The sequence below is a fragment of the Thamnophis elegans genome, chromosome 1 (genome assembly GCF_009769535.1).
Source record: "Thamnophis elegans isolate rThaEle1 chromosome 1, rThaEle1.pri, whole genome shotgun sequence".
Classification (NCBI taxonomy): domain Eukaryota; kingdom Metazoa; phylum Chordata; class Lepidosauria; order Squamata; family Colubridae; genus Thamnophis; species Thamnophis elegans.
This window is the reverse complement of record NC_045541.1, coordinates 108,076,473-108,103,243: the sequence shown is the minus strand read 5'-3', so window position 1 is coordinate 108,103,243 and position 26,771 is coordinate 108,076,473. Positions and strand designations below refer to the sequence as shown.

Sequence of the window (26,771 nt, the reverse complement as noted above, 5' to 3'; positions counted from 1 at the left end):
TACAACAGATTGGCTGAAAAAGAAAAGAATCAAGGTGTTGCAATGGCCTAATCAAAGTTCAGGCTTCAACCTGATTGAAATGCTGTGGCAGGACCTCAAGAGAGCTGTGCATAAAATAATGCCCACAAACCTCAACGAACTGAAGCAATGTTGCTTCAAAGTTGCTTCAAAGAAGAGTGGGCCAAAATTCTTCTAACAACGGTATAAGACTGATACAGTAATTAGTAATTAATTAGTAATTTAATAAATTTGTATGCCACCCAATCCCGTAGGACTCTGGGTGGCTTACAGAAACAAGATAAAAATTAAAAGTTAAAAATAAAAAGATACAATTTTAAAAACAACACACCATACATTCCGTCTAGGTGGGGCTGGACCTTGTTCAACAGCCCCAGCCTGCCGGAACAGCCAGGTTTTAGTGGCTTTTGGGAAGGCCGAAAGAGTGGAAAGGGTCCGGATCTCTACGGGTAGATCGTACTGCTGTTAAAGGTGGCTCTATAAGCTATTGAATCATAAGGTGCACTTAGTTTTTCACATGTCTTCTTCATTTGGGCTTTCTTTTTGTAAAATAAATGATGACATGGTGTAATGTCATGTGTTGTTGTTCATCTGAGATAGTATTTACCTATTTTTAAGAACTGCTAAGGACCAGGTGATTTTTATTATGTCCCGAGACATAAAACCATAGAACTTAAAGATAATGTACTTTCTTTTTCACATGACTATAGGTGTTCAGTATATCTTTTTTTATTTCAGAATAATATGATTGGAAGGTAAACACTCTAGTAAACATTAAATTTACTATTTTAGTACCTTCAAATTGGTCACTGTTGTTCCAGTACTATGCCTTTATAGAAGCAATAAAAGCTGGTTTAATGATATTTTTACAGATGTGATTCCATCTATAATACTATCTATATACATGTTTAGTGGTTGCATGGAGTGTTTAAATGGAATTACTAGGAACACCATGAACTATTTTGCGTGGTTCATCCAAGTTCTTCCTAATAAACAATGACAACAGAAGAAATAAGGATGTGCTAAATGAAGCAAAAAAAAAAAAAAGATATACCATCTGCAGTACCTTGAATAAACTTGCAAATGAGCAAGTTTTAGCTCCAGATTTTCCTTAACCAATTCCCTAATCTCACGAAAGGCACGTATTTGTTCACTGAGATTGTGTTTATTGACAAAACTTGTTCACTGCCTCTTTCATTAGAGATTTAGAGTCCTTGTGTATTGTGCATTCACATGCTCAACAAGTGGAATTGCTGTTTGGTCTTATGATTCTTCTTACGAAAATGCTTCCCTACTCCATTAGCCATTCTGTGACATTATTTTTGTCTCATTAGTTTCCAAATTCAGTCTGAAAAGAAATGAGAAATCCAAAGTTATTTAACAGTTTGCTCACAAGCTGAGAATGTAAACAGAGAATACAATGAAAACATCTTTATCTACATATATTTACCACTGTCCTGCAGAAAAAAACTGTGATCCAAAAGAGTTTGTTCATTTATGGAAAAAGCGAACCAGCTGAAAACTATGTACAATTGTATCTGCAGCCAATTCTCTTTATTTAAGGATTATATATTTACAAATTCTCCTACTCACTATATTTATTACTATAAAATCAATAGGGTACATGCAGTGCTTTCATTTGTGAATGTACAGAGTGGTAAAAAAAACCCGAGTCATCTAATACACAAGTTCCCAAGTGAGGTTTCAGTATTCACTAATTCTGTGTTTGCAATGACTTCATAAAACAGAACTGAATAGGAGGACTTATAACCATTCATCATAGTTTCATCCATTGCAAGCGGTCACCTGATTGTGATTTGGGTGCTTGGCAACTGGCTCACTATTACAATACTTACAATGTCCCATGGTCACATGATTACAATTCATGACTCTCATTGCTGGCTTCCAACAAGCAAAGTCAATATGGGGAAGCTGGCAGGAGGTCGCAAATGCCAATCACATGATCAGAGGATGCTGTGACTGTGTGAAATTCTCCTATCAATAGCAACAGATACTGCTGCCCGTGACATTATGCTTTACAACCACATCCATTTAGCAATGGAGTTGCTGGTCCCAATTACCTTTATTAAGCAAGGGCTACCTGTACCAGTGGTGGGTTTCAAAATTTTCTAGAACCTCTTCTGCAGGTGTGGCCTGCTTTGTGGGAGTGGCTTGATGGTCATGTGACTGGGTGGGAGGGTGGCTTGGCAGTCATGTGACTGGATGGGTGTGACCAACTTGTAAAATGTGGTGAAACTCAGTTAATAACGCTCTTGCTTAGCAACCAAAATGTTGGCTCAGAAACTCTGGCATTTGAAGCACGCAAGTCTTAAAGCTGTCAAGTTAGTCTTGCACCCTTAACCCTTCAGAAAAAAAACCCAGGGGTGTTCAAACTTGACAGCTTTAAGACTTGTGAACTTCAACTCCCAGAATTCCTCCTCCAGTCATGTTGGCTCAGGAACACTGGCATTGAAGTGTGCAAGTCTTAAAGCTGTCAAGTTACAAGACCCTTGCACCCCTAACCCTTTAGAAAAAACCCCCAGGGGTGTTCAAACTTGACAGCTTGTGGTCTTCAACTCCCAGAATTCCTCCTCTTGCTCTTCATCTTGATGATGTGTGGACAGGCGGGGGGAGGGAGCTGGAACTGGTTCTAAATGGCATGGTAGATTTGTGGAACCTCTTCTATAGAAGAGGTTAGAACTGGCAGGAACCCACCCCTGACCTGTACCATGAATAATGAGCATCCTCTCTATTTTGAAAAATATGGAAAAATAAACACTCCTATCCACAAATTTACACCCTATATAAGTCAAAACAGAAAAGAAAACAAGAGGAAAGTTAAAGATTTGGGAGAGATATATAAAGAGGAAATAGTAATATGGATGTCACAAAACAGTGATTAACAATCTAATCCAACCAAGAAGTTATATATTGGAAATATGAAAAGTAGGAGATAAGAAAGAAAACTGGAGCTAAATAAGGAGCTTAATGGTGAAGAGAGTTTCTGAAAAAAATTATAAAGAATGTATAAGGAGAAACATGACAAAACCAGAAAAGCAAGAAATGAATAAATAACAATGACAATATTCAATCCTTGCAGTAGAGGGCAATAAAACCACAGCAATTTTGCAAGGATCAAAATGTCAAGGATTTCTGGCTGCTAAAAGTGTAGAATCACTGAAAACATCCCCAAATCTCAGGGAGAAGGAACAATGAAAGCATTCCCAAGGATAAAAATGTAATATTTATTCTAACTTATAGCACAATAATCTAGGATAGTATCCATTTCCCCCCTCCCATTTTTAAAAGGAAAACAAGAAGGAAAAGAAAATGTGACTGCAAAGAAAGTTTTTAAAAGGAGAGAAAATAACAAGAATGTTTAAAAATTAGAGAATAGAAAGAAAGGATGCCATACATACATTCATAAGAATGTATGCATTCTTCAAAAATATTTGTAGAATATCTTTGTCAAATCACTGATTCTCTGCCCAATTTATACATGTACTATCACTGTAAGGATAAAACAAAGTAAGCTCCATGTAAACCCTTTTGAGATCCTTAGAGGAAGGGAATATTATATGTTCTGAGTGAATGAATGCTTTATTTGGTAATCAGAAAGTAAAGATTACACTGCTAGTGTATAATTATATTTCTGCTTCAAGAAAGGAAAATTAGAAATGAATTCTCAACATAAATATACTAGCATCAAAGAAACAAATTTGAAACAGAAATGCCTTCTGCAGACTCCTTTTAAGTCCCAACTTGTGAAGGTCCCTAACAAATATTTTTAAACAAAAGGAATCAGCTAAACCATTATGGCTTTATGACTTGTGAACTTCAACTTCCAGAATTCCTGAGCCAATGTTTCTTAAAGTGGGGTCCAAGGACCCTCTAAGGATCTTCCAAGATCCTCTCAAAGGTCCATGAAATCAAAATTATTTGCCAGCCTATGTTACAATAAAATATTAAAATCCCATCAAACAATTATGAGAAGCAGAGGCAGCAACATTGAGTTCAATTTTTAATATTATAAATATTCAGAAACATAACCCTTACGTACAAAAACTCTTTTATGGTCCTCCATAATCTTTAAAAATGGGAAGGGGTCCTGAAAGGATAAGCTTAGGAAGGTTCAAGAAAGAAACTGACCTAAACAAATTAAAGAAAGGTTTGTCTCGGTGTCCATGCTATTATTAAAAAGGCAACAGAGCCCCTCTTTGAGGAAGATAGGCAGTTTAGAAATATGAAATAAAAGTAAATAAACTTATTGTTTTAATGATCAAAGTGGCTATAATTGACATTTTCAAAATGAGATACTATATAATGAAAATGAAATAATAAAATTTCTGATCATTACAAAAAATGCTCATCCCAAATTAGGTTAGTAGTAGACTAAAAGAAAATGGATATCAGCTAAATCAACTAACCTATAAAACAATGTGTCGATTTTTTAAATAATAACTGAAATTAAGGAAACACAAAACAAACACTTTCAAATGCAAGTAGAAGTCATATTTTTTTAAAAAAATTATATGGAATACCAACTCTCTTAACTTCTAGTATTATGTTAATACTGATATTAATTCACATTCAGATGTTAGGTAAATCTAAGGAAAACCAATAGTTACTCAGACTTTCCCTTTATATTTTCCGTATTCTTTGTAATGTCTAAAATAGAACAGTCACAACTATTCCAGTGCGAGCTCTCAACAGGAGGAAAAATGTTGACTCTGAATGTTGCAAATAAACAAGAAAGATCAATATTTAAGACCATTTAAGCTCTGATGATTTTGTGCTTCAGACTGTTCACAAAACTGTCACTTCTGATTGAGTTTTTAGAAAAATGAAACAGAAGTATTTCTTCCTGACAAGCAATTCTGATTGCACAAGTCACAAATGTACTAAGAAAATAAATAAATTTAGACTCAATATTTAATAGTGGGAAGACAACAATCCTGCAAATTTTCAAAGACCCTACGTCATAACCCTGAGAGTAAATCTAATGCAAAGGTATCAATCTGTGGATTAGGTGACACTTTCCTCTTCCAGTCACATTTTGTAATTTCCATGCGCCTGAATTTCTGCAGAAAAATGCAAAATTTGAATGGATAATTTAATTGAGACCAAACATAGAAACCAGAGCCATTAAATTCTGTTTATGAAGTAATGCACTTATTTTCTCTCCAAGCAACATATCAGAAAGTAGGGAAGCTCACAATTTTATCTTCTTCCTCAATCCTTTGGGCTGCCACTTTTATATCTTTACACTTTTGTCTCAAAGCAGTAAAGAAATAGAAATCCAAATTATTTGACTGAGTCATTGCACATCCCAAATATCTAACATTTACAGAACAACACAATAACAGAGTTGGAAGGGACCTTGGAGGTCTTCGAGTTCAAACCCCTGCTTAGGCTTCTATAGCTACTCACTTGCAAAAGTTCTTGTTGTGAGTTCTTTGATCCCTGATGTATCATCATCCTTGCCCTTTTGTGGAGCTCTTCACTGTTTTCTTCTCCAGTATAACATTTCCTTTTTGGAGAAGTACACTGGGACTGCCTTAATACTGTAAAAAGACAAGTAGAAGAGGTGCTATTAAACCTTTCCTCACCTTCTAGAATCTCAAAAGTTGTCATTTAGGTTTTCAAATGTTTACCGTGTTAGATGCAAGGTACAAGTACTAACTATACAGGAGAAATTAATTGTAGATTTCTGTTTACCCTTTTGCTTCAGAGTTTCTCACTGAAGGTGGTACCATGTTATTTCTCTTTCACTTTTAAGCAACTATTAGAATACACAAATCATTCCAAGAGGTTCACTGAAGCTATATTAAAAGTGAAAGTGTGGTCTAATGCCACTGAAAAGTTGCTTAATTTGTGGCTCACTTGTATTGCTGCAGCTTCCATGGGCTGAAGAAAGGTCTGTGGTTATATTACTGAAGTCCTCTATACAGGATGGGACAGAGGCCAATAAACCTGAAAAAAAAATGACATCTCTATTAAAGAGCAGGCCTACCTTTTTATGCATCTCAAAGTACATTCACATAGATGCACATTAATAAAAGAGAAAATTTATAGCTCAAGGTTGAATTCTGGGATCCTTGGTGCTCCCTGAGTGTAGCTGTTTTCTTGCAGATGTTTCATTACCAAACTAGGTAACATCACCAGTGCTAACAGAGAGTGGGATTTACTTTCATTTAATATCAGATTACCCTGTCAGTGTCTTAGTGGTTACTTGATTAGGCTGATTTTTACTGATTGTTTATCTTGGTGGTGGGTTGCTAACCGTTTTGCTCGTGCTCATGCGCACGAGCAATGCTTCTGCGAATGAGCAGAAGCTTCTACACATGCACAGACGCATCCAGGTGGGTGGGCAGAGCCTCCCACTGCCGCCACTACCAGTTCGGCCGAACTGGGCCGAACCAGCAGCAACCCACCTCTGGTTTATCTGAGTTGGCAGTTTCTTGATTGTGGCATTGTTATTTCTTGATTGTTGGTCCAGTATTAATCTTGGTGTTAATCTTTGCTCATCCGGTGTTGATATCAAATGAGAGCAAATCCACTCCCTTTTACCTAGTTGTGTGTGTGTGTGTGTGTTCGTTTGTTTGTTTGTTTGTATGTATGTATGTATGTATATGTCTGTGTGTCTCAGAGCTGATGAGCGTTGAGCAACATACAAATGTAATAAATTATTACAAATCATTAAATATACATACAAAGGCCTCTGTAGCGTGAGAGCTGCTGATAAATCTGCTTCATGCGTTCAATGTTTAGTCGACTCGTCTCTGCGTGGTTCACCATGGGTTTGGGATAGTCTACCCCAATTATACATTTTGCTGCCTTTTGAACTGAATCGGGGGCATTCCAGGGCTCGTAGATATAGCGTGATGGAAAACCTTTCAATTGGGGTAGATACCGCCTATAGAATAAATCAATAAGGACTATCGTTAATTACTGTAAATAATTTATATATGTCACCAGCTAGCCCAATTATGTAAAAAGATGAGCTTGTATTCTTATTTAAAAGATGTTTTACTCCTGTTTGGGAACTGACAATCAAAAACTGTGCTACCAAAGGGAAAAAAAGGGGATCATGGGGAAAAGGAAGAACAAATTTTCATCTTGGCTTTAGTGTGACAAAAGTTGTGGTGACTTCAACCCATATGCTCACCTAATGTAGTCACCACTGGGATCTGTACGACGCCCAAACCCAACGGGACAGTAGCAGTGAAAAAACTGCTGGAAGAAAGCGCTGCAGGAAAGCCACATCCAGCTACCTGCATTCACACTGAAATCTGCATCCAGAAGCAGCTCATCAAATACCTGTCGAAAGGGAAAGAGAGAAAATGTGAGGGAAGATTTTCACGGTAACTTTGACTGGTCTGAATCAAAGACTCTGTTCAGTGGCTGGTACAATTTTGATGTGAGGAAAGAAACAGAATTTTAGACAATGGACTAGGGGTGGGTTCCTGCCAGTTCTAACCTCTTCTATAGAAGAGGTTCCACAAATCTACAATGCTGTTTAGAACCGGTTCCAGCTCCCTCCACCCGCTCGTCTGCACATCATCAAGATGAAGAGCGAGAGGAGGAATTCTGGGATTTGAAGTCCACAAGTCTAAAAGCTGTCAACTTTGAACACCCCTGAGGTTTTTTTTTCTAAAGGGTTGGGGTGCAAGTGTCTGGTAACTTGACAGCTTTAAGACTTGTGTGCTTCAAATGCCAGAGTTTCTGAGCCAACGTTTTGGTTGCTAAGCAAGAGTGTTGTTAAGTGAGTTTCACCACATTTTAAAAGTTGGCCACTGCCACCCGGTCATATGGTTGGCAAGCCACTCCCACCCGGTCACATGCCAGCAAGCCACTCCTACAAACAGGCCATACCTACAGAAGAGGTTCTAAAAATTTTTGAAACCCACCACTGCCGTGGACGTATGAAGTTTGTTGTTGATCTTACGTCAACTATTTTGGATGCCTTGTCAGCTGTACAAAGTTCTGATGTTTAGTGATCCTGATCCTGGAGAATGAATCCAATTAACTGCTGTGTATTTTATTATTGTATGTTTTATTTTTATATTACTCTCCTCCCAATGAAGCCAAGAACAATATACACCATGCCGAAGTATTAACACACATTTTCCATAAAATTGCTTGATAAAAACAATCCGTGTTAACCCAACCTCCATAAAATAATAAAACATTATTATGCATAACAAATAACAAACATATTTATAACAAATTTAGATTCAAGGCAGTCTAAAAAAAATCAGCCTGATCTTGGGGCAGGTGTTACCTTGCAAACACATGTTGAAATGATATTTTGAATAGGACAAAGGAGACGTGAATGAAGAAGTCCTTAAATGACAGAATAGAATGAGCTGAGGCAACCAAACCTGCCCCAGGAGAAAAATCCACAATTGACGTGCCACCATCTCTGAAGCCCCTGTTCTATCCACCATTCTGCAAGCTAGGCCCACTTCTCCTGCTGGTTTTAATACAGGGTTGGAAAGCAGGCCTTTAATATTTGTATTCTGAACTTCTTAGTAAGACTACGCTATCCTTTGAATTTGAAGGCACTTCAGTGCTTCAGAAGCACTCATGTTCCATAACGTCTGTTTGCAACTCCTTAAAATAGTTGTCCCTATTGTTGCCCATTAAAGTATGATGTGGTTTAAAGTGTTTAAATATTTAGAGAGTTGCGGATAGATAAATTAGTGTCCTACACATTTCACAGGATACTTTTGTTACTGAATCTGAAGCCCTGCTCTACTACTTACATCTTTACTGACTAATGTTAACACAACCCACCAGTGCAGCACATACATCAGTACTATACATTCACAATCAACTATCCCAGTAGTTAATTGATCAGCTGATTTCTGCAACTTGTGGACTGTTTTCAATCTTAAACCATGATGCAATAATTCAGTCATGGAACTGAAAGAGCCTGATTCCTTAAAATAAGCTACTGTATTAGGCTCCAGTTAGAAAGAGTTTGCACAGCAATGGAAAATGGATATTATACATATGTATGTAAATAGAGCCATTGTGGCACAGTAGTTAGAATGCAGTATTGGAGGCAAACTCTGCCCACAGCCAAGAGTTCGATCCTCACTGGCTCAAGGTTGACTCAGCCTTCCATCCTTCTGAAGTCAGTAAAATGAGGACCCAGATTGTTGGGGACAATATGCTAACTCTGTAAACTGCTTAAAGAGAGCTGTAAAGCACAATGATGTGGTACATAAGTCTTAAGTGCTATTGCTACATTAGCACCATGAACTAAGTATCTATAGAAACACTGAAACTATATATATAAAAAGCCTAATGCCACTAAACTATATTCCAGTTAAATTTGGTTTCTGGGAATCATTTCTGTTAAGATACTTTTTCAAATATTTCATTCACTCTTTCATTCCTTAAAAGAAACTAAGGCAATACTTTTCCTTTATAAGAGAACAACAACTGTTTCAATTTCTTGTGGTCTATAAAGCCACCCTTTCTTGGGGACAGAGGAGAGAGGAAGGGGAAGTAGAGAAGGGAAGGATGACATAGGGAAGACAGTAAGGAGGGGGAAGAGAGAGGGAGAAGAAAGTGATGGATAAGGTACAAATATGGTGTATGGAGAGCAAAAGAGCCAATAATTGTTTTTGGGAGTTGATGGTAAAACAAATTGATGTAAACATTTAATAATGCAATATGATGTTGCTATGTAATAATAATCATCATCCTTCAGTGTTTTTTTATCACTTCCTGACATGACTCACCCTCACTCCAGATTCCCAGCTGATCCAAAGGTCACCTCTGGTTAGAAAGCAGGCTACAGCATGCCGGGCCAGATGGTGAATCCAACCTTCCTGTCTCAGTTGAGTCATAATTGCATCAATCCAAGGGAAACCTGTCTTGCCTTCTGCCCATTTTGCCAAGGCTTCAGGATTCCTGTCCCAAGGGATCTGGATGCAAATAGGATTTCCATCCATGCGATCAAATTTAGGATTATTTGTGGCAGCTGTGTAAAAAAATTCCCTCCAGAGTAACTGGCCATAGAGCGACAGAGGTGGAGTGTTGTTCTGCTTCACCTAAAGAGGGCAAAACGTTCACGTCATATTGGATGCATTTCTGTCAGTCACCAAATCAATTCTGAGGTAATTTTGGTTCCAAATTAAACCTACCCAGGGAATAAAGTTTTAGGAAGCTTTTAATTGGAGAGCCAAGTATTTTGAGGAAACATCCACTCCAGGACCAAGGCAGCAAGCATTTTAGAATAGAACAGTTCTACTGAACTCTTTACTACCTATTTGATAATCTGATAAGAATATTTGCTTTAAATATTTTTGGTCTACTGGAAATCAGGACATTCAGAATAATGAAAGCAAAACAATTTAAAATATCTGATGCAAAAGGTAATCCTATGAATGCATGTCTAGAAAGTATGAATTGAATAATTAATTCATTATAAAATCCATTGTTTTAGCTTTTATATTGCTGTTGTGTACATATTTCCTTATTTTCTATAGGAACAAAATATATTTATAATTTAAAAATAATACAATTTTAAAAGTGGTTTTTTGAATTTATTTATTTATTTATTTGTTTGTTTCCCATAGTTATTATTGTTACAAATAAGTCAATGTGGTGAACATATCTAACACACCTTCCTCCTCCTGTTTTCCCTATGATAACAATCCTGTGAGGTAAGTTGGGCTGAGAGAGTGTGACTGGCCCAAGATCACCCAGCCAGCTTTCATGGCTACAGCGGAATTAGAACTCACCATCTCCCATTTTCTAGCCTGGTGCCTTAACCACTAGGTGGCACAGTGGTTAGGGTGCAGTACTGCAGGCCACTTCAGCTGACTGTTATCTGCAGTTCAGCGGTTCAAATCTCACCGGCTCAAGGTTGACTCAGCCTTCTATCCTTCCAAGGTGTGTGAAATGAGGACCCAGACTATGGGGGCAATATGCTGACTCTGTAAACCGCTTAGAGAGGGCTGAAAGCCCTATGAAGCGGTATATAAGTCTAACTGCTATTGCTAGATCAAACTGGCTCTCATTTCATCATTTGTACGCATACGCCTAAAAGATATGAATACTCCCAGTACTATAGTTCAACACTATAGTAAAGAAGAAATAAGACTAAGGAAGATAATACCTGGAAAGTGTGCATTGTTAGGGTTAGGTTTTTTTCCCAATTCTCATTGCCTCACCTTTTTGTAAAGTTCCCAAAGTCGATAATAGAATAAGCGACAAGACAAGCAGCCAAATCGAAGATAGGGACTCAACCCTGTGGGGCTGGCCAATAACGAATTGGCATTCATCCTTGGTCGTTCATAGTTTGCAACCCATGCCTTGAAGATAACGGGACAGAAAAAAATAGAAGTGAAAATGAATTAATTAAAAAAAACAAAAGAAAATGTAATATTTATTATTTATTAGAATTGATACAGAAGATTCAGTATTTCTTGATTAAAAATGTTGCTTGTTTTTATGACCAAGCTTATAAATATCTTCAAATATTTATGCATGGGAATAGGAAAGACATCTTAGCAATCTAAAAATAATGCAGGAGCCTGTAGCACTATTTGACATAGAATATCTTGACTCTATTTTTTTTAAACACAGGCCCCATATTTCATCACAGAACTAAATTAATCCCTATGGTTATCTAATAGAACATGATTTCTTGCAACACAACCAACTAAGATCAAATTAAATACAGAACAAAGGTTGAGCTAAATTGCCAAGAAAAAAAGTATATGAAAGATTAGCTTTATAAAGATATCAAATGAATACTCCAGAGGTTTGGGTTTTACTTTTATTACATACTGAGGCATAGCTTGATTCTTGCTCAGATATAATATACAGTTTAATCAAATTTTCAGGGAGGTGGCAAGATTTATACTGAATTAGAATCATTTCCTGAAAACTACATTTGCTTACATTTGATCATCATCATCATCATCACCACCACCACCACCACCACCACCACCACCACCACCACCACCATCATCATCATGATCCTGCAATAATATTAGCAAAAAACTGTGCTACTTGGAACATCATATATTTTAAGAAGGTACTTGCTCATACCTAGGATGCTGGCAGCAACCCATGTCAACCATTAGCACCTATCAATGGTATTTGTGCCACATTTTTAAATGTTCAGTTGACCGAGTTTCATGTTTAATGAATAAAAGAGATAATAATATTAATACTCCAGTTAATTATTTATAATAGAAACTTTATGGAGAAAGGATTTGAGGGGAGGAAAGCAGAAATATTATTTTGGATTACGATATTTCTCTTATAATATTTCTCAGCCATTATAGCAATGGGATTCTATGCATATTCATTAGTACATGGCACATTTATATCTGAAAAACATAAGGCAATGCAACTTGTTCTAAAATCAAATGACTTAGAACAGTGGTTCTCAGGGGTCCATGATATCATCACAAGGCTTGAAAAAATGTTATGATTTAAATTTTGAGTTGAGTCTTGGGGATCTGTGGCCATGGTGTGTGACCACAAAAGATATTTAAAAGGGGTCCATGGTGGGGAAAAGGTTGACAACCAATGGCTTAGAAAACATACCTTCTCTGAAAGGTAATTTTGCAACAAAGATAGGGATGGTTACCTTTCTTTCCAAATGCTTATCCAGACGAGTTAAGGCTTCAGTCTCCCCTCCCTGCCAAACAGCTGGAGCAAGTCCCTCAGTGGGAAAGCCTGAGTGAAAAAGGAGTGCATCTATTAACTTAATATTCAGGCAGCATGATTAATATCTCAAACTGTCTCAGAGCTGTTTGCCACCATGTTTGCTAAACCCCATGGAGAACTGTTTAACTTAAAACAAGTACGGACGGTAACTGGGACGAGTCAAAATACATCTTTAGGGGGAAAAAACCCCATTTGATACATGCATGCAGAAACTAAAGCTTATGCTATTAAAACAGAAAAAATATCTTGCTCTTTTTATTTTGTTTATTTTTATTTATTTATTTATGAAATAACAGGCATAAGTATAAACATAGACATGGACATAGGAAATGAGTACGAGTAAATGGGGACAATAGGACAGGGATGGTAGGCATGCTGGCGTGCTTATGCACGCCCCCTTACAGGCGCTGAGGTGGCGCAGTGGTTAAATGCAGCACTGCAGGCTACTTCAGCTGACTGGAGTTCGGCTGTTCAAATCTCACTGGCTCAGGGTTGACTCAGCCTTCCATCCTTCCGAGATGGGTAAAATGAGGACCCGGATTGTTGGGGGCAATATGCTGACTCTGTAAACCGCTTAGAGAGGGCTGAAAGCCCTATGAAGCGGTATATAAGTCTAACTGCTATTGCTACTGCTATTACAGACCTCTTAGGAAAGGAATGAGATCCATGCTAGACAGTTTAAGCTTAAAGTTTTGGGGGTTTGAGGATGTAACAAAAGAGTTGGGTAGTGCATTCCAGGCATTGATCACTCTGTTGCTGAAATAATATTTTATACAATCGAGAAAATCCTTTTATTTTACAGTTTTAAAAAAAGCTTTTATTGAAAAAAAGGTAGGGGGTTAGGAATTGAAATGGCAACAGTCCCATAGAAAGTCCTGGTTTAATAATGGTAATTAGGGACTGTAAAAATAGCCAGAAATTATCTGGGTGCAAATACATACATTAATAAAAAGAATTGTAAAGATCAACTTTCAACTGAAACCAAATCTTTTCTTGCTGGATTAATGAATAGCTAATTAGAAAATACCTAGCAGAGAAGAAAAATTAATTTGTTTGTTTCCAGAAAAATCAACAATTACATTTATCAGTGACTAAAAACTCCATATGGACTGTTTGCTTAAAAAAGAGAGAAAAATGTAGTTGTGATTTATGGCTTGGAAGATTAGAAAAAGAATTGGAATTAGAATTAGAAATAAAAAGAAGGAAATTATGATGTAACTTTAAAGAAATAGGATAAAATATAAATGCATTTATAACTAGAGTAATCAGAAGTCACTTTATAATCAGAGACTACATATTAACCATCTGCTGATTGCCATATAATAATATTATACTGTATGGCATTCTATTCTCAACTTTTCTATAGATCCAGATATAATGGCAAGATAATAAAGAGAAGGTTTTTATTAATAACAGCAATGGCTCGGAACCATATCAATTTTTGTATTATGGTCAGAAGATTAGCTGACAATTAACTACCTTGTGAACTTCAAATAAAAAGGAATTATAGTTAAGTCAAACATGCTAGAAACTTATGGCTCCCTAAATAATATTTTAACAACTGGGGAACAAAGTAATATTAAAAGTTCTTTGAAATGTTATATAATCACAAAATGGAAATCAGAGCAACATGCAAGAATAACATGGATTATATCAGTGTTTCTCAACCTTGGCAACTTGGCTGGGGAATTCTGGGAGTTGAAGTCCAGACATCTTCAAGTTGCCAAGGTTGAGAAACACTGGATTATATTTTATATCATATAATCAATCAATGGAAGCTGATCTGTTCATTTTCTAAACTTCAGAATATATATATAATGCAAATATTGGTTTGAAACCAAAACCAGATCAGATTAAATATGGAAGGCACTACAGCCCATCTAGGAAGTGTTCCAAACCCACCAAAATTACCTAGTTCCTCTAGAGATGGCACTCCATAGGTTTCATCGTGGTTCTCTTGGATCTCGGTCTTGCACATCTCCATTTGTTGGCTTGTTATGGTACTGACTGGCTTTTTTGGCAGGTCCATGCGACTAATGATGGCCTGAAAACGTTTGTAAGTGAGGGGTGGCTTGTGTCCATTCAGCTCAATGATCCTGCAGGATAAAGAAAAAAAATGAAAGAACAGTTTTGTTCCATGAGATGTGTAGGAAAAGTATATTGTCAAAATCTTCCTTCCTTCCTTCCTTCCTTCCTTCCTTCCTTCCTTCCTTCCTTCCTTCCTTTCCTTGCTTTATACAAATTGTTCCATCCCTTGTTAGCCTTCTAGAAGGCTTCATAGACACACGGCTTTTCCCTCAAATATTAGGGCTGGGAAGTTAGAGGAATCTAGTTGATTTGTCTGTCTGCAAATGATTTGCAAGATGGGAAGGGGTTTTCTTTGGAACTCAAGTGCATTATATTATTTAGCTCTGTTAGTTGAACAACCAGGGCCAACAGATGCAGGACTACTGGAAGAAAAACTGTTTACTCATCACAGATATACAAAGAAATTTGTTTTCTATTATTTGCTTATTTGCTATTACAGATCAAGTATAATGAGAAAAGGATAACCAAAAATGCAGCAGTTCTGGAAAAAACAACAGCCAAGATCAGAACTAACAGAATAAGAGGTAGAATACCGTCATTGATTTATAAAATAAAGTAAATTTGGAAGAGGTCTATCCAGGGCAAAGAAATCAAAGCCTTGCCAGAAGTAGCTCGGATTGTAGAAGAAAATCAAGGTGAATCCAGCATTCCTATAGAATCATTCTCACTCTCAACTCAATGAAACTTGAGACTGGCATGGCTTTATCTATGTATTTGGTGTTTGACTTAGGGTATTAAAACTGGAATGGTGAAAAGTTAACAATGGCAGCCTTTATTAAACACAAAACAAGAAAAGTCTTGGAATATATATATATATATGTATGTGTGTGTGTGTGTGTGTGTATATGTATATGTATATATATATATATATATGTATATATGTATATATGTATATATATATATACATATATACATATATACATATATACATATATACATATATACATATATACATATATACATATATACATATATACATATATTAGTGTCACAACCCCTGGTATGCCCCAATTATGGGAGGAAGCTAACTGCTTCCATTATCTGTCTATCGGCTCGTCACAAGAGTCCATCACGACAGAAACCCAATATTTTTACTGTTGCCTTTGTTACATTTGTTGTATTTGTGCTGATAAATAAATAAAGGGAGACTAGTATAGATCTATTTCAAGCTATTTAGCTCTCATCAGCTAGCCATACCCTTACTGGGATTCGAACCTGTCATGTATTGCATCTTAGGCAGATGTCTTAACCATTGAGCCACAGGTCCTCCTCCTTATCAGCTGAAGCCAGGGAGGTAGGTATATATTTAATGTCACAACCCCTGGTATGCCCCAATTATGGGAGGAAGCTAACTGCTTCCATTATCGGCTCGTCACAAGAGTCCATCACGACAGAAACCCAATATTTTTACTGTTGCCTTTGTTACATTTGTTGTATTTGTGCTGATAAATAAATAAAGAAATATTTATAAATAAGAAATATTTATAAATATAAAAATAAATCTGTTGCAGTGAAGCAACAGATCTGTAACCAACTCCAGAATAAAATACAGCACAACAAGGCAAAACAAGAAAGCTTAAAAGAAAAAACAGGTCAGAAAAGAAAGAGTTAAACAAGAGTGAAGCTGCTGTCTTATATAGACTCTGAAGCAGTCAAACAGCTTTCTGCCCAGCTCCTGCAGGCAATCCTCCTCGTCATTCATTAATGCAAATAGTGCTTTCAAGCCAGACACACGTGCCTGATATTTTTCCAGGGCGGCACGTGTGATGGGGAGGAGCTCCACGTTGCTTAGCCTTTTCAAGGAGCTACGCTCACATGTGTGGCTTTGTGACCCATCTTTCTAACAATGCATAGCATCCACAAAGGGACGGTGTCTTTCAACCCAAATGTCAATCCCTCTTTAGATAACAAAGCTAAAAGCGATCTTCAAAATAAACAGAGCTTTTCTCTGAAATTAGGTGCATTATAGAGCAATGGTGTGGCTATTGAATAGAAAGGAGAAACCAGGTTAAACAGCATGTTCTAGCTTCTGCAACTGACAGCATATTGATCATGAAAATGTAAAGTCAAAGCTTGGGCTCTGCCCAGCTCAATAGGAGTCTTTAGAAAAGCCTCTTTCGGCTGTAGTCCCGCAGCTTGACTATGATGGACTATGAAAAACAAGCTTTGCTGGAATACCCAAGCAATTCTAAAAATTAGAACTCTAGGAAAAAGTTCCTCCTTTTACAAGAGCAAATATGCTAGGAAGCAAGAGCTAAAAATAGACGGGTGGTACAAACAATATAAACATTTCCCATTTTCAAAGGGATACAAAAACTTTTACAGATGAAGAAAGAAAAGCTCACAACTGTCCTGTCCCCCCCTTATTTGCAATATGTTGCTTCAAACCCTACAATGAAGCAGTACAAGGCTTATTTGATTACAGGTTTCAAAGCTGCATTCTAAGCAGCTTCCTAACTGATTAACATTTAATACTGGCGAGGGATTGCTATTTTCAATGACCGCCAAGATAGAAATTTTCCAGACAACCCATTGATGAAAGAAATGTCCTTCTGGGTTCAGCTCCAAGTGGGGAAAAAGACACTGGAGACATGGAGGCTGTTTGGAAAGATGGTGTATTGTTGGACAGGGCCACATGGCTTGAGCCCTGAACAGAAAAGGTGATCACATGCTTCAATGTTGGTGGAGAAGAAGAGAAGGGCTGAAGGAGGGGCTTGCTAGGCTTTTTATAACCTGTTTAGTCCCACCTCTCTGTTTCCTGTTCCTGTGTAAGAAATGTATTCTGATTGGTTGTCAGACTCCCATGGGGCCATGCAGGGGCTACTCTCTAGGCTGTGTTTTGAATCCAGGTATGGATGAGTTCTCAGATGCCATGTGGTCAGTTGAGTAAAGGGCCAATATTATCATGCTTTCCTGTAGCTGCTGGTGAAGTCTTTATTATGTAAAGTGGACTAGCTTGGCCGTCTTAATGGCCCACTAACAGTGGGGATGGGCAGGAAGCTACAGGCAACTATTCTGTCTTTTAAAACATGTTTCTTTCTTTTCATATCCAGAGAAATATTCTGGCTTTTCAATATTTCCTAGGATATTTCATTTTTCTGGGAGAGGGCTGGATGATAACTTCCCACATCATCTTGGAGGGAATCCAACATTTATCCAATACTTTATAAGCCAGAAGTGTGATCAACTATGAGATGGCTTACAGCCCTGCACAATTTTAGTATTGTGGTCTGCAAAAAAAAAAATTCTCTTTAATTGCACAAAATAGATCATTTCAAGCCTAATCTGCATCAAGTGAGGATCTTGCTCTCTAGATTAATCCTTCCCTATCCATTACTTCCAGTCAGAGATGGGAAAGCTTGAAAAAAGAAACTAAAAATAATTAAGAAATAGAAAGAAAAATTTGCATTTTTATTTTCCCCTGAAAAATAAAAAGTGCTTCCTTAAACCTTCATTTTGAATGATACTTAGAACAATGGTGAAAGAATCTGTTTTCAACCCATGAAATCAAGAAATAAACTAATATATAAACAGTGAAGTCTGTCTCAATGTGCTAAAATATACATCTTTCTCCCACTTTTTCCTCAACCATTTCCTCCTGAAAATGCATACTCTGCCTTCCTGTTTGAATAAGTGGAGACCTTCATGCAAAGTAGGGTTGTTTTTTTCTGTTTTCAGTGTTAATTCTTTGCCTGACTGCTTTTCCTAAACAGACAGAAATCAGGAGATGTTCTAATTCCTCAACAATTCAGCAGTTTGCAATGTTGTTTGTAACATTTGTATGATGTTACAATAAGGTTTATGGCGTAGTGTTAAGATGTTAGACAAGGAGAGGGATTCTGATCCACCCTCTGCAATGGAAGCTTGCTAGCTGGCTGTGCCAGTCATTCTCCCTTAGCCCAGTCTACAGTGAGACCTCAGGTCACGAACACTTCTACCCACGACCAAATCAGGTGCCGACCCAAAAATCCACTAAATGTTTTACTCTGTTCACGAACACATCCTCTGGTGGCAATCAAACGCAGCCACAGCGATTTCCCCTGCTGTAGAGATTTCCCCTTCCGTGCCTTTTTTGTGTGCACATGCATGCACAGTCAGTCTTCCTTCTGGTCACGACGAAATCGGGTGCCGATCAAAGTCCTGGAACAGATTACGGTCATGACCGGAGGTCCCACTGGACATTGAAGGATTTTAGAACATAGAATCATAGGACTGGGAGAGACCTTGTAGATCTTCTAGTCCAACTTTCTGCTCAAGGCAGGAGTTTTATAACATCCCAAATGGTTGTCCAGTCTATTTTTGAACACCTCCAGTGATGGCACACCCACAATTCCAGGAAGCAAAATATTCCATTGTTTGTTCTCACTGTCAGAAAATATCTCCTTACTTCTAGATTGGATCTCCTTTTCGGCACCAAGTGCCCAAACCAGAGCGTGTGCATGCACATGCGCACATACATGTCAGAGCGCTGGAAACCCAAGCACCAGCTGGCCGGTGCGCATGCACGCACCAGAGCACCGGAAACCTGAAGACCAAGTGGTCTGCATGTGCATGCACACCAGCCAGCTGGTCTTTGGTTTTCCAGTGCTTCTGGTGCACATGAAGAACAGCTGCCCAGCATGTATGCGCTTGCCAGACACCAGAAGAGCAGCTGGTGATGGCGCACGTGTCCACAGAGAGGACCCTGCATGCCACCTCTGGCATACATGCCATAGATTCGCCATCCGAGGCCTAGACATATCTAGCTCCCTCAACCATTCATTTAGCCCTCAGAGCCTTTATATCATTATTGCTCTTCTCGGCACACTTTCCAGGCTCCCAACATCTTTTTTGTATTGTGATATCAGAACTGGATTCAGTATTTTAAGTGTGGTCTCACCAGTGTGGTATTGTTGTGGGGGAAAAAACAGAAGGAGGTATTGCTATGTTTATTCAGCAAACTCTACAAATTTCTGACTTTATGCTGCTTCTAAATTTCTGGAAAACTTACCTCTCTAGCCAGACAGCACAAACCTGATCCTGCCAATGATTCTGCAAGAATGCTGACAGGATCAGTTCTGTTTGAATTCTGGCCTCTCATTTGGCAAGACCTGAGGCGTTCCTACAGATTTATTCAGTGCACATCATTCCCAAGATTGGGTGATGATGGTAGATTCAAGCCAAATGAGCACCAGCTGGAGCTGCCCCTCATCCTTTGTTTGTGCCAGTCTCCTGTCCCTGAGAAATGAAAATATTGGGAGCAGAGCATAACTGAACATGTTGCTGCTAGCTCTGCTCCATAAAGTCTTATCTTCTGATTTTGCCCAGCTACTGGATGATGCAAAAGGCTGGGCTTGGCTCTTTGCTCCGATCCAATTCTCCATTGTTCTATAATGCATCTAATTGCTGGATTACTTCTGCCTTTTTCCACACGCATTTCAAGTTTGAAAACTGGCACAGGCAACAACATTACTTCATATATCTTCTTATTGAACTATAGAGGTGTTTGTGTTCCAGTAGACTGTTCACATAGAGCAGGCTGGAATTAAAGTCAGGGAGGTAGAAAAGCCATGGCCTACAGAATTCCATCTTCTGGACCAGCCACTGTATCCAATAGCCTGCAATTTTAAGTGCAAACTGCTACATCTGGATGGCCAAGACAATATAGATGTATGTTTCATACACCACAAACCATGCTGTCTACCACCATAGATCCTGCTATCTTTCTTCATGAGCTAGTTTGAATGATTTGCAGCATGATATCTGGATTAATTTGAGCTCCTTTTTCTTGGGGTTTTCAACCCCAAGAAGGTAAGCTCTCCAGTCAGGAATGACTCAGGATTGCACATCCTCCCTAACTGGACTTGACATGACTAATATGTGGTCTCACGCATTCAATGGAGCATATGTTGGATTTAGTATTCTATTCAAGTGGAGCTAGTGCTTTGGAAACTGAGGAGTTTCATATGACTCTACTTCTATGGACAGTTCACTCTCTATATAAACTGCAGCAGTGGTGGGATTCAAAAATTTTAACTATCAGTTCTGTGAGCATGGCTTTATGGGTGTGGTGTGGCTTTGTGGGTGTGGATTTGTGGACGTGGCTTTGTGGGCTTAACAGGGGAAGGATACTGCAAAATCCCCATTCCCTCCACACTCCACTAACCTGCTTTCCAACTCTGTTCTCCTGTTCAGGGCAACAAAGGAAGATTAGCGGGGGTGGGGCCAGCCTATTTGCAGGTTCTCCAAACTACTCAAATTTTCTGCTACCAGTTCTCCAGAACCTGTCAGAACTGGCTGAATACCACCTCTGAACTACAGGTCTGGAAAATTGATTAAAAAGGTCAATTCCTGGCATCTGATGGATATGGATGTTTTCCTGAACTCATGGAGAGATTTTCCCACGTTTCCCATCAATAGTGTCTATTGATGACACTATTAATACCTTGGATACTGACCCAGAGATGGCCCAAACTGACCCGATTAAACCTTTGGTTTACTAGGGAGTTGACAGCTATGACATACAGGATATGGAACATTAACTGCAGTTTAAGTGAAGAATGCTTTAGGATGGATCAGATTGAACATGGCGGGAGACCCTTTGCAATCCTATTTCACTTCAACATCCACTATTCTTTAATAGAAAAGGCATCTTTCCCCAATAGAAACAGTTGATGTCTGGACTTTAGTACATTGCAAATTTGCAGTAGGTTTAACTTATAGCACTTGTATTTGTAGACATAACAGACTTAGTTATGCATTTTATAAATATAGAATTAATTTCTCCTTATTCTTCTCCCCTCTTTCTCAGAACACGGGGGTTTGCTATATATACAAACTGGTAATTTCTGTGTCTATAGGGCCATAATAGAGAAAATGAAACCTTGACCCATTTTACAAAAAAATAATCTCCCAAGTCATCTCCTGTACCAATCCTCAGCTTTGTTTTGTCTTCCTCTTAGACGTGCATATAAAGAGACTGGTATCTTACCTATCTAGGTCATAAAGGGTATGTGAATTCTCTGTTGTCACTTCTACTCCTGCTTCCTTAGCCAATTTCACTATAGCTGCATCTCTCTCTTTTCCAAAAGGCTCTGAGTCATATTCAAAAGTGAGATGGGTCACCCCCCATTCCTGTAAAAAAAAAAAAGCAGGAAATATTAGATAAATACAAAAACAGACCATTTAAATGTGGTAGTAATATTCAAAACAAAATAATGACAAAAATCCATCTGTAAAACAAGGGAAAAAATCCTTTTCTAAAGATTTGCAAATAATATTTCAAAATTCTCCCATGACACTCTCTTGTTTCTTTTTTATAATTTTTATTAAAGAGTTTTAAAAAAGAAAATAAAAACTAATGCAAACGTATATAAAGTAAGAAAAAGAAAATGATCAAAGAGAAATCTAAAAGTGCAAGAAAGAGGAAAAAAGTAAAATACAAAAGAATGAAAAAAGATACAAAGAAGTAGCTTCCAATAATCTTTGCAGCAGTTATAAGTACAATTATATATTTATTCTTCTTTCTATGATCATCTATAAAGATTTAGATGTTTAATAATCAAAACCATAAATCATAAGTTCATTTTTTTCTGAAATGAATGCAAAATGTCCATAAGGGGTTTCCAATTAGCCATAAACACAGATATTGATTTTTCTCTAATCAGAGAAGTTGATTTAGCCATCAGCAGATTCCTTCATCTTCAACAATCATTTCTCCATTGTGAGTACTGCTGAATCTTTGTACATACAATAATCTCACTGAAATTATCATGTGTAAAAACAAAGTACAATGACTTTTCCCCAACCGTTTGTCCATCACAAAAGAAAGATATCAATTCGTTATCAATCTTTAAAATCCTCTAAATCAGTAGATTTATTTGAATGCAAAATTTTCTAGCTTTTTCACATGCCCACCAAATATCTTCTTTTTCCTTCTTCTTGTTCATATTTCCAATATAAATTTGAAGCACTTTTATACATTCTAGACAATTCCTCTGGTGATATACTGTAGACTGTTAAACATTTCTGAGTACCTTTCTCGGGTTATTCCTCTTGCATCAATTTCTCATGTCATATTGAACATTAAAGTTTAACAGCAACTTAAACAGAAGCCTGAGAGATGCACCAAAGACTTTAGGGAGTTTTATAAAGACCTGAGATCTCAATGCGTGCAGTCAGTTTAAAGAAATGGTGAATATTGATGTTTAGCATTCTCTCTAAGAACAAACTTCATTTTGAAGCAAAAGTGCCTATTTAAATGAATGTAGTAATAGTAAATATCACTTCCATAAATATGTAGAAGTCAATAAATTAAAATGACCAAGTTTGCAAGATATATGGAATCTTGGAAGCATAGGAGTAACAACATTCTAGAATACTGCATTCATTGCCTGATACAACAGCTTCCAAGCTCATACTGAATACTAAAGACCTGTACACATGTATAGGTATGTAGAATATTAGAATGTTGAATAACTTTTTAAAAGAATAATTTGCCCCAGCACAACACAGTTCAGCCCAACTCAGTTCAAACACATACATTCCTCACGGTTAAACAACCTGCTACCTTTTTGTACTACAGGTTCCACAATACACTGTCTCTAGCCATGCTGGCTTCAGCTGATAGGTAATATCTGGAACATCTGAAAGATACCAGTTTGTCTGTCTCTGATCTACCTGGTGCAGATTGATGATGGGGACAGGTGTCTTTCCAGTATCACTAACACAGTCCATGTTAACTCTTAAAGGCAAGCCAGAAGCTTTAATTTTTAAATGAATCCAGGGCTATTGATGAAGTATTTAAGCTCCACACACCAGCCCAAACATAAGAGGGTTAACAGACACTAGAGACTCCACTCTACACCCCTGACTAAAAGAAAATAAATTCAGTTAGTGTATGTGAGCTTATTAAATCAATGGTTGAGGAAAGTTGAATCATATAATGATGACCCTGCCTACTCACAAATAAAAAGCAAAATTATGGGGGAAGTTTAAGAAAACGGCCTCCTTAAACCATTAAACGCTCCCAAAGGATGCTTCCAGTACTGTAATACAGTGGTCTCCAATCTTGGCAACTTTAAGACTTGTGGACTTCAACTCCCAGATGGCTGAGGAACTCTGGGAGTTGAAGTCCACAGGTCTTAAAGTTGCCAAGGTTGGAGACCACTGCTGTAATAGATACTTTCCACTATAGAGCATGAAAGCATCTCTGAGGCTGTCAGCTCCCCATAACCATGGAGTCTTTTAGCTTTCTGTATACACTGAGGGGAAAAAAAAGAAGACATTGTCTTCTAGTTCTAAACAATTACTTTAAGATTCATGTTTTAAGCTTACCAACAAAAATCCATGGTAGTAGTTTATTAGGGTCCTCTTTATAAGTTCATCTTATTAACATGTATTAAGCATTAAGTAATATAGCTATTATCAAATAATAGCAGCTGCTTGGCCTGGGCCCTGATAGAAGCCCATTACCTTGGGGGTAGCTGACAGGATAGAGAGGATTGTCCTCCAGACTGTTCTATCATCTTGGTTTTTAATTTTAATTTTTAACTTTTAATTCTACTTTGTTTTTTGCACTTTAAAATTTTTATTACATTGTAAGCTGCCCAGAGTTTCTGTATCGGTAAGAGGAGTGAGATTAGTTAGTCATAGAAATCAATCAATCAATCAATCAATCAATCAATAATATAAATAATATAAACAAACAAACAAATAAATAAATAAGTAATGTTAACAATGCAGTTCTTTGCACTAACAAGTAAAGATAATCAACATGTGGTTTTCTAGAGAGGAGCTCTATTCCATTTCTTATTATCCTTGAATGCTGGCTATGTTGGCTGACAAATGCATCTAACAATATCTAAAGTATCAGTGATTTGCCTATCTCTGAAATGTAGCAAGCAACAAGACACAGAAGGCTCATCAGACACTATCTCATCAGCATTTCTAAAATGAAGATCACCTGTTTAATTTCTTCCACTGATGGTTGGCCAGTTTTCTATGTTTTTAGAAGAATGGTTGGATTAAAATAATCTCTGCTAAAATGGAGGACCACTTTGGGAAATGGACAAAGAAAATCCAACCTTATCGATTTTTTATGAATCGTCTACCTTTTTATTTCAACCAAGATATCTTTTTGGATTTCTCTGGGCTGAAGTTGGAAGCATGGTATTAAGTGGATGTTGTCCTACTTAATGAATTGATCCTATAGCACTGAGCCATGGAGTGATATAATTTTCCATTCCATCCCCCATGCTATTTATGAAGTCACCAGGTAAAATCACAAAGAAGTTCAACTGAGGCATGATAAGTAGATTAATTACATACATTCAGTTCTATTTCTTCCTGTAAGAGTCAGGTGAGACTGTGCTGATATTGGACCTCTGCCTTAGCAGAGCCAGATAAGGGGCAGTCAAACAAGATGAGATCCTTCAAAACAAGAGTAACTAGAGGGTACCTAAACGAGAGATAATTTGATTATTTTTAGATGGGTACATCTAAAGAGTACACATAAAAAAGGATAGTCTTAGATCCACTTTTGTAACTGAAAGCTGAGATAACAACTGCCTGGATTATGTTTGTCCAGTATACTGACTTGTTAAAATTATTCCTGTCTTTGCATTCCAGGCTGGGATGCTTTGGTAATGAAGAATGCTTTCTGTAATGCATTTATGTCAACCTGCACCAAAAGCCAACTTGAAAATTGCAGTTAGAATCAAATGTGATAGACTGAAGTTAATTTTAGTTCTCAGCAGCTCCTTTCTATTTACATGACTCATTCTTTGCACATACTGTATATAGTGTGAAGAAAATCAATATTGTATAGTCAATGATTTAGAGCAGTGATTCTCAAACCTGTGGTCCGCAATGTCGTCACAGGGGATCCAAAAAGACTTGAAGAAATGTTATGATTTAAATCTTGAATTAAGTCTTGGGGTCCAAGGCCATGATCCGCGGCCACAAAAAGTATTTAAAGCGGGTCCGTGATGAAGAAAACGTTGAGGACCACTGATGTAGAGTAGTGTTTCTCAGTTTTGGCAATTTTAAGATGTGTGGACTTCAACTCCCAGAATTCCCTACCCAGCTTGTGTGGGAGTTAGAATTCACACATCTTAAAGTTGCCAAGTCTGAGAAACACTACTCTAAAGCATTAACTATACAGTATTGATTTACAAGGCTGAGAAACACTGTTCTAGAACATTCAAAAGCAAGATAAAAGATTTCAAAAACATTTACAGCCCCTTCTAGCTTTTTGGAGCATATCAGTGCTCAAAAACATTACCCCGACCAGTTAAGTACATGTAGGGCTTTACTTTTTATCTACAGGAAAAAAAAATCTCTACACTTTTAAAATATATACTAATATCTTCACCTTCTCAGCTCTGCATGGCTTTAATCTACACAAGTACTCTAAAGAATCAACAGGAACATAGCTTTGACTCATGCAGAGACCAAACAATGGAAATACATTTTATAGTGATGCATACATACATTTGCCCTCAAGAAGCTCTGTGAAGTAAGTACACACATTTGATTAAACAGCTGCAATCATAGATGAGGAACAGTTGGGATGTATGTTGCCTTCTAATTAACACTTTTATATCCTTGCAGGAAGCAAGGAAGGATACAAGGGAAAGGGCTGGGAGGCAAAATGTAATTAAACTTCGTTCAATTCCTTCATATAATATAAATAGATAAGCATGCATGCAAGATAATATTTTAAGTGTTCTGGTTATTTCACATTGTATCTAGTCCATAGATACAATTCAGTACAAGAACTGTGCATTTACTGAAAGTTAAAATGTTAGTCAAGGTGTAAGAAAAAAAAAGAATGATCTAAATCTTTAACCCACTCATTTACATGTTTCTTAATCAAACAAATGGCATCATTAAAGCTCCTTTTTCTATTACTGGGGACCAAAATAACCTTTTATAATCTTAGTCAGAATTAAAGTTAAGTAATTTTGAACTGGCATTTAACA

The 26,771-nt window shown here is 37.4% G+C and overlaps 1 protein-coding gene across 1 annotated transcript in view; it reads right to left on the bottom strand.

Moving 5' to 3' along the window:
- Positions 1 to 414: 414 nt before the first annotated feature.
- Positions 415 to 26,771, bottom strand: part of CRY2 (cryptochrome circadian regulator 2) — a 39,149-nt gene continuing 12,792 nt past the window's right edge. Inside the window, exons 3-12 of the mRNA XM_032208635.1 lie at positions 21,779 to 21,921; positions 14,632 to 14,816; positions 12,641 to 12,729; positions 11,211 to 11,351; positions 9,774 to 10,085; positions 7,187 to 7,338; positions 6,732 to 6,934; positions 5,902 to 5,991; positions 5,449 to 5,582; positions 415 to 1,366 (exon numbers count right to left, since the gene is read on the bottom strand). Coding sequence (XP_032064526.1) covers positions 1,349 to 1,366; positions 5,449 to 5,582; positions 5,902 to 5,991; positions 6,732 to 6,934; positions 7,187 to 7,338; positions 9,774 to 10,085; positions 11,211 to 11,351; positions 12,641 to 12,729; positions 14,632 to 14,816; positions 21,779 to 21,921 — 1,467 coding nt within the window. The 3' untranslated portion in view covers positions 415 to 1,348. The remainder of the gene's footprint in view (positions 1,367 to 5,448; positions 5,583 to 5,901; positions 5,992 to 6,731; positions 6,935 to 7,186; positions 7,339 to 9,773; positions 10,086 to 11,210; positions 11,352 to 12,640; positions 12,730 to 14,631; positions 14,817 to 21,778; positions 21,922 to 26,771) is intronic.